This window comes from Monopterus albus, unplaced genomic scaffold (assembly GCF_001952655.1).
Source record: "Monopterus albus unplaced genomic scaffold, M_albus_1.0 scaffold172.1, whole genome shotgun sequence".
In the NCBI taxonomy this organism is placed as follows: domain Eukaryota; kingdom Metazoa; phylum Chordata; class Actinopteri; order Synbranchiformes; family Synbranchidae; genus Monopterus; species Monopterus albus.
The window spans coordinates 74,102-87,496 of record NW_018128052.1 but is presented as its reverse complement, the minus strand read 5'-3'; the positions used below and the strand labels follow the sequence as shown (position 1 = coordinate 87,496).

Genomic DNA, 13,395 nt, shown 5'->3' with positions numbered 1-13,395 from the left:
AAATTTAATTTCATATACTCGTTCTATATTAGCTCCCCCAATTTTCAATTGAAGTTCATTATCTAGTCTATGATTCCCAAATACCATAAATTTAGTTTTATCCAAATTCAGAGATTTTGCCTACCTAGTTGAATGTAATTTTGCCTATGTACACACACTCACAGTGAGATAATATTTCTTTTCCTATTTGTCAACCTTTACCCTGTTGTCACTGTTTTAGAGAACCGACCTAAGGCGAGGGTTGTGCCCTGATAAGGCACTGTGCTGTAGCCTTATGGTTAGTGAGTGGAGGAGGACAGTAGCTGGCTGCTGAGTGTTCGTCCCAGTAGACTAGCTCATTGTGTCACACGGTCCTTACATAACTACAGGCCTGCAGGACAACAACACTGTGTCTGTCTCTGTCGCTGACTCTCTTCTGCTACAGCTGACAAAGTTCCTGAGTGCCCCTCTGCATCGCTCCCGCCCTGGTGTCAGTTCTCCCTTTACCCTCCCTCTCATTATTGCTCCTCGCTTTTCTTCTCTCGTTCTGCCCCTCTCTGTCTATCACCCTTTCTCTCCTCCTCCGCCCGCACATTTTTGTCTCCTCTAACAGCAGTGTTGCGACTCTTTGCAGCTGGTCTGACACTGAGCTCATCTGTTCCTCTGATTTAGTGTACTGTGCACTGTGTGTGTACAGTACATACCAAGTGTGCTCATGCCCAAGAAAAGGGAGCGACATATAATAATGATTTGCTGTTGTTTTCACATTTGGTCACAGTGTATTGATTAAACAATGTGATAACTGATAAAATGTATTAACTGGCATGTTTAAGAGGTGCTCGTAGTTGGGACTTTGTTACCTGTGGACTTAAATAGACTGACTCTGTTTCCAATCTTTATGCCAGACTAAGCTAACTGTGTCTTGGCTGTGCCTTCATATTTAACACATGGACACGAGAGTGGTATTGATCCTCTCTGAAAGAAAATAAATGAGCATATTTCTCAAATGGTGACCCGTTCCACCAAATACCCTCTTTTTTGAGCAACTGACAGTTGTTTGTTTGTGTTAGTGCATATTCATGTTCTTACTTTGTGTGTTGTGTGAGAGTCCTGAAAGGAAACCTCTCTCAGCTTCTGTTCCTCTACAAGGATGTCCCTTAGGTGTTCATTCACCTGGAGAGAGAGAGATCAAGGTCACATTTCACAACTCTATGGTGGACACTGACACACTGAATAGTGACTTTTGTTGAGGAGAGGAGAAACCTGAACAGGTGTACAAGAGGCTCCACACATCAAAGTAAAACTTTTCACCACCACCTCATTCAGTTTTAACAATCTGTCCTTCTGTCTGGCTCCAGGATATAGAAAATGATAAGGATAATGGATGGATGCGTGTGTAAATGAATCCTACATGTGTATCTTAATGTCTTTGGACTGTAAAATGAAGGCAGGAGCTCATAAGTTTCTTCGGTTTGAAATGCTGGCAATAACCGTATGTTTAATTGATTAATTCGTGTATGTTGGGGCTCGCGCCATTATTTTAAACACAGTAAAATTAAGACAACTGTGTCAAAATTTCCTTGAAATCTCCTGCAGGACCAGTAAAAGCAACTTGAAGTGACTAAACAATCTGTAAGATTATGAGATAAAGTAAAAATACAATCACAGCTACTGCCCTCTTGACTCCAGTCCTGCTTTAGCAGACCAGAGGAGGTTAGCTTGAGTTATCGCTGGGAAATCTCTCTGACACTATTATGTGGTTGGTGCCAGTTCTATTAAATTTTGAAGCAGCAGTTGAAGAACTAAGCGGCACCTCTTGTGTCTTTTACAGCATATCTGGAGTAAAACAAAGAACTAAGTGTCAAATAAAAAGCCACCATTGTAAAAGCCTCCTGGATGTGTAGCTGTTAAAAGCACATGTCCTTGTGGTTTAGCGTACACACTTCTGCATACCTTGTTGATCCAGGTGGTGACTGCATCCTCTGTGTCATAAGGTAGCTCCTGGATGTGTCCGTCACTGTGTGAGGGTTCAGTAGAGAAGTATCTGTTGATGCAGGACATCACCCTCTCCACACTCACCATCTCCACTGTGTATGCCATCATCAGGGTATCTATGAGTGCCAGATGGGAACTCTGTAGAGAGACACACAGCAGCAAGCAGTCACAAGATTAATTTAAGTCCAGATAAAGGCCTAGATAACTTCATCCTTCCATGCCAGTGCTTCTTTGTGCTTTTGCACATTACATGGACTGTCAGCTGTGGGTCACTGTGTTAAGTGCAAAGTTACCCCAAAACTGCTAGAATAACAGCATTCAACCAAAAATGAATGTTTGCTTTTCAATGGTACACTGAATATTCACCTTGCATTCATGCAGTGTGTCAACCATGACATATTTTTGTAATTAATCTGGTCAGACTTAAACATGTAGGAACAGTTAATGACACTTGAGTTTCCATGGGGAGTTGGCTTCTAACAGTTATATTTCTTCTGTACCCACTGTCTGTTTAAACTGGCAGAGAAACATGTGGTGCTGATGCTGAGCACCAGCACTGCTCAGAGCTGTAGCACTGGATCAGTTGTTTGCTTGTTGGGGAAACATTTGGTCACACTGGCTGTTACTTGAGGCTGTGTGGTTATGAACAGAGGCCTATGTTTGACAGAACAGGCTGCGGTGGAGTGAGGTGTCACTGCTTATTTGTGTCTGCTGGATTTAGTCGAATGAATCATAAAGCACCTTCATGATTTTGGGTGTTTGCTCAGTTTGGTTGGGCACAGACACAGCAGACGTAAACCCACACACACACACACACACACACACACAGAACATGAATGTTTCATAGTAGACCTGTGGTGTGACAGGAAAGGGAAGGGGAGGTTCTGTTGGTCAGACTGTTCTGATATGGGATTAGAAAGGCCAGGAGAATGTCAAGCTTTGTGTAGGTGCTGATAGCTGGTAAAACCACTCACATGAAGTGGATGACTCCAAATGAGATCATGTGTGTACTATAAAAGTAGTTCTGCAGACATTTAAGAGTGTAAAGTGGTTTCAACTGCCATGAGACAAGCAAGGTAGGAGAAACTGCAACCAGAAATCTTGGATAGGATTCCTCAGCAGGTTTAAAGCATGAAAGATTTTCTCTAGGTGCAGTAAAATGAATCTGTTACATACACGCTGAGCTAACACATACCAGATCTCTGCTTACATAGCAAACACCTGCATAGTGCCTTCACTGATCTGCCGCTGAAGTTAACAAACACAGAAAGAGGAAGCAAAGTTAGTGTGAAAAGTAAAAAAACACCACAGAGGAACAAGCCGTATAGATAATGGATAGATAGAAACACTGTTACTTGCTTTATAGAAATGCTCATCCTCATGATCTGCACCTAATAAATATCATGTCATGTTGAATTGTTTACTCCTATACCTGTATCTTATTATATGGGTAAACAAGATTGTCTGGATTGGTGCTTGATCACACAGGCCTGATATTAAACTTTCTATGAAACAGTGTGCAGACACTGTTTTGATTCCCGTATCTGCAGGAAATTGCCAGATATTTTACATTGTGTGCAGTCTCCTCCAGAGGTAAAGTGGCCAGTCTGGGTGACAGCGAGACTGACTGATTGAAAGACAGGGAGGTGGGGGTGCGAGGCTGCTTGGACTGGAGCTGGAGATCCAGAAAACATGATGTTCATGAAAACCCACTAAGCTCTTCCTGTAACTGGAGCCTTTCTGAGCTAGTTTGCATAAAACCCCCAAATCTTTAATGTTAAGAAGCTTGTGAAGGTGTGTGTCTGTGTGTTCACACCTCTGGGTGGAGAAGTCACATGAATTTAAATGAGAGTGACAAATCACTGTGTTAGTTTAGTTTTCTTTTTTTAAACGAACATCTTCATTCAGATATGTAAAATAGCAAAATGGTTAATATTTTTGTTTGCCTCCACAGTGGAATGTAATGGTTTGCCCATCAATTCACAAATGTGTATATTTTGTAGATTTTCTAAAGGATTGTCCTAAAATTATTAGAGGTGGGATGGGGGTTGAGAAGGAGGAGAATAGTCGACTTTTTAGAGATGTATCAGGGTCGATTTGTCCATATTTTAAATGACCAGTACTGGCCACAATAAAACTCATCAAATCCTGATTGTTCTTTACTTTGACTCTACTGCTGCAGTTCTCAATCTGCTTTGCATGTGTGAAAGCAACACTGAACACACAATGCTAAGCTCAACTTGCTCTGTAATTAAAATGCATGAGTGGTGTCAATCTTCTCATCTGTTTGTACTTCCTAAAATGTCAAACTATTCCTTTAATAACACTGGAAAGGCCTTGGTATCGACTGACCTCCAATTTCTAACATCACATTTTATTCTGTGCTATGTCTGTACATACATGTGTGGAGTGCATATGTACATATACAGTAGGTGTGGGCCCAACAGACACAGAGAGTATGTGGAGCCACTGCTTACATATCTACAGACTGGTTCTTGTCATATCCACAGGGGAAAAACCCAACTGTTGACACTATACTATGGATTCAAAAGCCATGTGCTGTCTATTATCCCTTCACAAAGATCTTCGGTGTGCGTGTGTGTGTGTGTGTGCGCGCACGCAAAGAAGCAAGTCTGAAGCACTCATGGTGAGAGACACGCCTTATAAGGCTGTGGAAAGGCAGACACTGGTCCTAAAGAGCTGTGGTACACCTATGCACACTGTCTAACAGGAGCATCAGTATTCATTCTCAGTACCGTTGACTGGCTGGGTTTGTGTGTGTATCCTTGATCAAAGGCAAAGAAAAGCACAATACAGCTGAACAAACAGATAATCAAAGTAGTATCATTCACCACAAACATCACAAGTGCCCCTTCAATGCAGCTACACACTCAGAAATGGTCTACATCTGAGCAACACAAGTGCTTTTGCTGCAAAAATTTACACCTACTTGTCTGGCTGCTGTGTTAAAATGTTAGTGTACACTGACAGTTATGGTGTAATTGTCCAAACTGCTACTAAAAATAATGCCATTTCTTGCTATCTTTCTCTCACACACATCCATAAAATGCTTCAAATCTTTCAGTGTCATTCAGCACAAAAGCTTGTAGATGAAGGCGTTGTCTCCTCTGTCACTTTTTTGTCCGAGTGTTAAAGCGCTCGGATGAGAAAGCAGTGCGGAGCATGTGTATGAGAGAAGTCAAAGAGAAACAGGACAGTAAAGCTAGGAAAGGACACACTTGCACACTTCACTAGAGGTCTTACAGCTCTTTGGAGGTGTGAGGATGGGGGGGATGGGGGCTCTCGTTTATGTACCAGACGTGCTTTGACTCACTGCGAGACCCCACCCTCAACAGCACTGCAGTAGCGCACATCACGCCTTCCTTCTCCTTCCCTCCCCTCCCTGCTCTCCACACACTCTGCTCTTCTCTCTTCTCCATTTTTTCTCCTCTTCTGCCCTTGTTCCAGATGGCCATATACACAGTGGGCTGTTTGCTCTCGTTCTCTGGCACACACTTTTTAATACCCACCAAGTAAGCAATTCTGTAGGCTTTACCTCCCTCGTCTATCTTTCCTTCCTGCCTTCCTTCCCCAATTCCCCCTTCCATTCTTTCTCTAGTAGACTTCCATGTTCACCCTTTCCTCTCTTTCTTGCTCTACTTTCATCATTCCTCCTGGATGGTAACCAAATGGCAGCTCCTAAAATCCACCCCCTTCCCTCCTTCCTTCTCTATATCTTTCCGCCCCCTGACAGGCTGCCACACTCCTCCTTCTCCCAGACATTCTAGTGTTGTACAGTATTTGGAAAACCATGTGGTCATCATTTTCTCTGCAGCTATAACCCACAATGAAAAGGCTCGACTTTAGCGTGACTGAAATTATCCTGCTGAGTCCACAAATACACACACACACACACACAGTTCCTCTACTACCAACCTAATGAATTCAGAGGCAGAGTAACAATAAAGATGGACACAATTAACACAGACGAAGGTCAGGGTGTTAGAGAGCCAGTGGGCTGTAGACTCCACTTGTCTACTACACAGTGTCACTAAATCACCTGGTATACACACTACACATACCACATTTACAGGTGTGAAAGGACAAGGACACACTGCAGGATCATTAAGCACCGCACCAAATCACTGCCCAAACAGTGGGTGATGTAGTGAGCACAATCAACATAAGCAAATTGCCCCTAATGTCAGGGGCTGTTAAAACAGAGAGCACAAGCAGGAGGCAAATAAAATGCAGCTACAACTTCAGTGAAGATGTGTGAGCACCAGTGGGCTGGACAAAATGCGCCAGAGCTTCAATTAAGTATTCAGGAGATAACGATTTCCTGTGCACCTTTAATCCCCTGCCTCTGGATGACACAGAGGTGGGGCAGAGAAAAATAGAGACCCCGGCAGGAAGGCAGAACGAGACAGAGAAGGAAGAAAGTTGGAAAAAGTGATTCTGAGACGCAAGAGAGTTGAGGAGAGAACCTGGAAGACAGATGGAAAGACAGGAGTGAGAGCAGGAGGGAGTGTGAGTTTGTGTGCGTGTGTGTGGGGGGCCACTGCAATGCAGACACCTTTTGGCATCAGCAGAAGTGCCAGCTGTGCATGTGCTTATCAGTGTGTCTGCCACAGACTCACCCTCCTTAAATACCATAAATTAACACTTTGAGGGCTCCTCTCACAGCCACTAAAAGGTGCTGGAACAATGAGTCAATTAATCGATTAGTTAATCACAAAGAAATTATTATTATCAAACCGTTATGATAACTGTTTAAACTGTTTCTCAAGCACAAATGCCCCAAATTAGCTTATTCCAGCCTCTCAAAGGAAAGGATTTGCTGCTTGTCTGTTTTATATCAGTGTATACATTTTGGCCTTTTGGTCAATAATGATAACAAATGAAAGTTTCAGCCTTAGTATGGTCCTCTGTCTAGCTCTGGATGCGGTACTAACAACATACTACTAAAACATCTCTTGGCCTGTGCTGTCTAGTGACACAGAGGCCAAACAGTGACTAATGGGTTGCTATAGGAAACCCGTCATTAGCGTTGTTTTTGTCTCAACAGGAGGATGGTCTAACAGTAGGACACATGGAGCGGTACTCACATTGCTACAAACACACACTCATATAACACACTTCTAGATATTCAATGTAAGTATTTTATTAAGCAAAAATGTTTGCTGGATTCAGTGTCTCAGATGTCTTTGTTTTACAGCATTGTAAATGTTATATGCTTGGATTTTGGATTGTTGGTAAAATCAAGCAATGTGGAGACATAATCTTGAGTTCTGGTAAATTGTGATGTACATATTTATGTATTTGTAAGTGTACTTTAAGAGACCTGCCTTCTTTAAAAAAAAGAAAGAAAGAAGAAGGATGCAGCAGCGCATTACAAAGAAATAAAAGAAAGCCATGTTTGCTCTGTTGTGTGACTACTGTTGGCGTCCATTCTGGTTATGCAGAAGATGTCAGAGCTACGTGATAGCAATGCTCACCCTGTGCAATGAAACACAAACGTGCATTGGAGCCAGGCGGACTTGAGTACGAGATGGATCCCGGTGGCAGCACAATGACAGAATAAAGTGCAGTACAAAAGACTGCAGCGAATGCAGAAGAAAAGTATGATATCTACAACTATTTGATATCTGAACACAATCATGGCCTGTGTGAAGTACATTTCTACTCACCATGTGTATAGGTGTGCTGGTCAGGTCTCTCTCCGTGACCAGTCGGTCCTGGTCGGTGACATACAAGCCCTTCTGAGCCAGAGCCTGGATGACAGCGTTGTGTCCCAGTAAAGGTTTGACAGCATCGCTGCGGAGGATCAGGCTTCCTGCCCGGCAGTAGAGCTCTGCAGACTGAAGCAGGCAGGCCACCGGTGGCTTCAGGTGCTCCTGGTTGTACTGGTCCCTGTAGAAAGGCTCGGCCAGCTCTTCTGGTACCTCATCTGAACAGAGAGAAAGAGACAGAAGAGGAGAGAGGAGCTGGGTTAGGGCATCTTTTTGAGTTGAGAGAGAGACCTCCTGTCCTCCAGTTGCATCGCTGCCGAGACACCATCATGGACAGAGAAGCAATCATTTTAGGCAATAAAGAAAGTCATACTGCCGCCCTTTCTACATTTTAATATCTTTGTTGTTGCTGCCATGACTTCCCCATATTGTGGCTCCTTTATGGCAACAACCAGCTCCAAGCTTGTTACACATGTACAATCACATACTGTACATCCTGAGAAGGCACTATACATGGCAGAACCTCCTGAACATCATCACTGAAAAGAAATCATTCAAGAAAAAACAGAAGAAAATGAGTTACTGTAAGCCATAAGGATAGTCACTGTGGAAAGGCTGCACTATTACAATAATAAGCACAGCAATTTCATGTGCATCTTTGTTGTTATCTTACTGGCTTCTTGTGAACACAGAGTTAATGTGTGTTTTCGTTTTTTTTTTAAGTGTTTGTATGTGTCAACTATCAGTAGTCTACACGTGTTGGCGTAAGTGTATGTTACAAAGCACGGACTACCTTTTATTTTCTGTTACCTCATCCAGTAAATTAGATTTGAAGAAAATAGCTGCACAAAAAAAGCACACACAGCTACACTTCTAACAATCAGTCTTCATCATATCGCCATGCTATACTGTTGTTTACCACATATTTTGACTCAAAGCTAAACTTTACTAGTCGTCAATCTATCACTGAATGACATTCCTACTGTGTCTATGCACATCTTCCCCAGTTGTATTAGTTTAGACAGACAAGATCCTTGTATAGGAATGAGTGTACGGGTGTGTGTGCATGTGTGTGTACGGGAGCACACTTGTATGTGCGCTCCACTATGAGTGTGTATTCCTAGTGTCATTTCCTCTCTGCCTGCTTCTGAATCACACTGAGGGAAACAAAGGACACTGAGGGAATTTATACAGTTTTTTGTTCTTTAGCCTCCTAAAATACCAGCAGAAGCAAAAGGGCTCAACAAAACAACAAAATCAGACATTTAAAGTTCAATGAAGAAAAAAAAACATCTATTAATCTTGTGATCACACCTCAGATGTTCTCCAGGAGCTGTGGTTAGTGCAGCCTACCCCCATGCCTCTGTGCTGGCTGATGAAAAGACAGATTTAAAGCAACAGGCAGATGTTTATCTTCAGCATGTACTTTATAGTAATCCCTACTGTGTGTAGCCACATATTAAAATCGATCCAACTTTTGTCAGAATGTCTGTAATGATTAATGAAGTTATACTTAAAGGATTCAGTCATTGAAGTGATGTTTGTATGAGGTAATACAGTGCATTTTAAAAACACAGACTCTTTAAAGAACAATGGCAACCGAAGTTCATCTGTTTACGATTTTATGCTTAATGGCGTCTAAAAAACATTAAAAAGAACAAAAGAGCAGGCTACAACAATGCAGTCTTTACACAAAGAACACACTTTTTGCGAGCATGAAAATTTGCCTCATCAAGTAAAAACCATCTCCTTTGTGTTGGCCATCAAAGAGGAAACAGACAGGAAGTAGCTGCCACAGGAAGGACGGAAAGGACTGCTCCCCTGGAGCACCCGGCGATCACAGCTCAGCATGCACAGCATCAGGGTCAGTGGCGTCTGCTGGCGTACCGCACTTTGCATGCGAACAAAATCTTAGTGATCTATTTTGCCAACTGGTGATGATCACACAAGTTTAAAACCAGATCTTCCATTTGATACAAACCATGACTTTAGTCCTGTAATAACAGATTTGATTGACTTGTTGGGTGCAGTGGAACCAGTAAATACTGACATATGATCACCTTTTAAGCCAACTTAATGAACCTGTCAGCTAACACTTGCCAGTTTACACATCCAGCAAACTTTTACTAACACCATCACTCAGTTTAGGCCTTGTCTGATGAATGCACGTCCAACAGTCACTCTCCTTGGACCTTGTTTTTGGTCATACGATGCCAATGTGGAGACACATTAGGATAAAAGTATGAAGACGGTAAAGCTGCGCTCATTACACACCCACTCGCCAAACTCTGCATGTACAAATGCAGTCTCCCACTCTTTTTTGGATTATGTACCATCAGTCCAGGCCTTAATACACACATTTTGTGAGAGTCGTACACCTACACTACCAGTTGAACGTTCGGACATGCATTCTCATTGAACTGAATGAGAAAGTGTTTCCAAACTTGTGCTGGTCTTTTATATAACTTCTTCTCTGTCTCTTTTAGAACCACATTCCCCTTTTCTTCTTAACACTTCTGTTTTGAAAAGCGCTGCATAAATAAAGTTTGCTTGCCCGTGTGTCTCTGTTAGCACAAATGTGTGCATATGCAAATCAGTTTTAGTGCAGAGTTCCAGCTGATGAGAAAGTTGTTACAGCTGAGCATCACCAGACTGAAACCACTGCTCCTTCATCCAAACTAGGCCAAAACAAGGCTCTGAGGACTGGTTATGAATTGGGCCACAGTTCTCGGTGGTGCTGGGAGCTGAAACTGTGTCGCTGGAGGGATGGGGGGTAAAAAAAACAAGGCATCAGTTAGCAGTAAGCTAAGAGTGCAGGTCTTGTAGAAATAAGCATGGCACTCTCACATGTTGCTGTGTGGTATCGTGTATGTCCCTCCACCATTTCACACTCTGAGAGGGAGAGAGGAGTCATGTGCAGCCTTGTTATGGCACACACTCTTGGGTGTGAGTCAGAGGTGTCTTTTCTGATCCCTCTCTTTCTAGGTTTGTCTCTGTGGCAACCGCTCAGAGACTCCGAGTGCTGTACATGGAGGAGCAGCTGTTAAACACATTCATTAACAGCTGGAGTAAAACCGCTGCGCTCTGAGCCGGCTGGAATTACTCTGTCGTTTTTGTGAGGTCAGCCTGCCAGAGCTGTCTCCAGACTACAGTGAGGACAGGGGACGGGCCAGAGCTGGGATTCACACACACATTCATGTATAAACAGAGATTACTGACACACAAATCCGCATGAAAGCATAACAGTTATTACAGTCAAGAAAATAAAAAAAAACCTAACAGTTACAGTAAAATAGATGCCAACTAAAACATTTAACCTTTAGACTGCCTCCAAGTAAAACAAGAGGATCAGATTTTATTTCAGAAGCCATCTGACTTATGAACAGCCAAAAGATGATCTGTTTACCTGCTTCACTAACTGAGAAATACAGGTGGATTTCTGTTTGTCTAAATCGTGTTTGTCTCAGAATGTCGCTTCAGGGTCACATCAAGTATTTTGCATCACATTTTCTGACATTTGTGATAACTATAAATAGCTGCAGTCCTAAACTGAAGTTACCGACCAGAGGTTAAGTCCCTGTCTGTTGATTAGCCATCAGATGGTAAAGGCTGACAGTGAAGGTCTGTGGGCAGTGAATGTTACATAATAGGTTTGGCCTGACTTCTGAAGTGGGGGGTTATTAACACTAGCAAGCAACAGGTTAGCCCCATGATATGATGTAGTGATCTAGTAGATTTGACCTATAATTTCCAGGACTGTTGTATGAAAACTGCAACATAAACAAAACACATAAATGTTGCCTTATTTAAGCCCAAAATACCGGTTTGATATCTCTCACTATAAGGATATGACATTTGTCCTTGTATTTTAAAGATCAATTCTGATTTATTTTTATTAAATGGAATAGAATGAGAATAAATATGCCTCTTTATGACAACAAGGGGGGGGGCGGACTCTTAAATAAGCAAGTGGTTTAATTGGTTTAGTGGCAGTGACAATGATTGTCTGATTACAGGCTGTTGTTTACAACATAGTCCCAGCTGTAAACCCCTTGGGTCAAACATCAGGCCGCGTTATCACATGTTAGATGATTATCTTAACTATGTTTTGCACTAATCTCATCCAGAAAAAAAAAACGATCCGGAGGCGCCACCTACCCGAGCCGAAAGCCTTGGCCACCAGCCACGTCAGGCTGCATGAAATCTTGGCCCTGGTGAAGTCGTAGTGATCGAAGCTCTTGATGGCAGGGACAATGAAGGTCCGTCTCATCCCTCTGTCGTCTGCCGCATCTCCCATCTTCTCTCCGTCAGGAACCCGCTACACTGCAGCCGGAGGTTCACTCAACCAGAGAGATTCCTCCCGACTGCGGATGACATCCCGTCCTAAGGAATTCAATGCAGCAAAATCTCCCCTTCTTATGAAAAAGGGAAAAAAAACTTTGAACGTGGCCTGATGCTGGAGCGCACGAGGAGTTACAAAAGGCGCTCCTCGGTTACATGAGCACCGTCCTTAATTTTATTTTCCGATGTTTTAGGACTGTCCCTGAATCCTAACGGCAGAGCAAATTTTAGAAGCAGGAATTCTGAAGACTTCCTCTATTCCCTAACATTATTAACCCCAGGTTGTCAGACAGAGCAGCTGTGTGGCAGAGGAGGAAGACTACAGCCTGGCACCAGGGAACAGCTTCACACATAACCCAAAGAGGCTGTTTGAGTCCATGTCGGTATTTTTCTTTCCTAACTGTTTTCCTGCCTCCTCCCGTCTCCGCGGCGTCTCCTCTGCGCTTTTCCTGCTGCACTGATCGGAGCACAGCTCGCATTGCGCATGCGCAGTACATCCACCCAGTCTATTCAACCCCGACAGGAGTAACCGGCGTATAGCAAAATATAAACCAAGGTGGAGCTCTCCGAAATGTTCTTTCCATGGAGAAAAGGACAAAACTGTTCTCAAAATATTGACTCAATTAACTGTAAAATGAAGAGTCAACCACAGCTGAAAGTGCGTATTTAGTGATGTTTTGGGAGGATTTAGAGGAATATTTAGGCGATTTATGTTACAGCACACAAGTTCCATACATCACTGCCTGAGTAACCCTGTAGTACCAAAATATGTGATAGAACAGGCTAATTCTACCACAAAATTACACACCTAAGTCGTAACATAAAAAACAAACCCCAAAATTCTATAGTATTTTTGCTTGAATGTCATAATTTGGATTCATTGTAACAATAAGGAAGTAGTGAAAAACATAAACTGGCAAAAGTAACTGCTAGCAACAGGTTAGAGAATTTTACTATCAACTTACATTTCATTACTAGTGTGCACAGGCTCATGAGAATGAGACATCAAACACAAGGCCCCACCTGGGCTGAGGGGCTTGTGTGCACGCTGGAATAGTTATGCAAATGGTATGAATTTAATTTTGCTTGAATTAAGTCACACATACAAACACAGTATAAGCAAGAGTGAGTTTCCATCAGGGCAGAGACATAACATTTCATCTATGCAAATCCTAAATATGCTGTATAAAGTTTCTAAGTGACAGGGCATTGTTATGGTTTAGACTCATTCAGATCACAAAAATACCTTTCACATGTTAAGACACCATTAACGATATTATTTCATTACCTTAAATGGTTTTTCCACTTAAACCTGTGTACCACTTTGCTTATATCATTTTTATTTGTA

The 13,395-nt window shown here is 42.5% G+C and overlaps 1 protein-coding gene across 1 annotated transcript in view; it reads right to left on the bottom strand.

Moving 5' to 3' along the window:
- camsap2b (calmodulin regulated spectrin-associated protein family, member 2b) overlaps positions 1 to 12,493 on the bottom strand; it is a 29,210-nt gene extending 16,717 nt beyond the window's left edge. The window contains exons 1-4 of the mRNA XM_020615970.1: positions 11,865 to 12,493; positions 7,665 to 7,924; positions 1,933 to 2,112; positions 1,069 to 1,152 (exon numbers count right to left, since the gene is read on the bottom strand). Coding sequence (XP_020471626.1) covers positions 1,069 to 1,152; positions 1,933 to 2,112; positions 7,665 to 7,924; positions 11,865 to 12,003 — 663 coding nt within the window. The 5' untranslated portion in view covers positions 12,004 to 12,493. The remainder of the gene's footprint in view (positions 1 to 1,068; positions 1,153 to 1,932; positions 2,113 to 7,664; positions 7,925 to 11,864) is intronic.
- Positions 12,494 to 13,395: the final 902 nt, after the last annotated feature.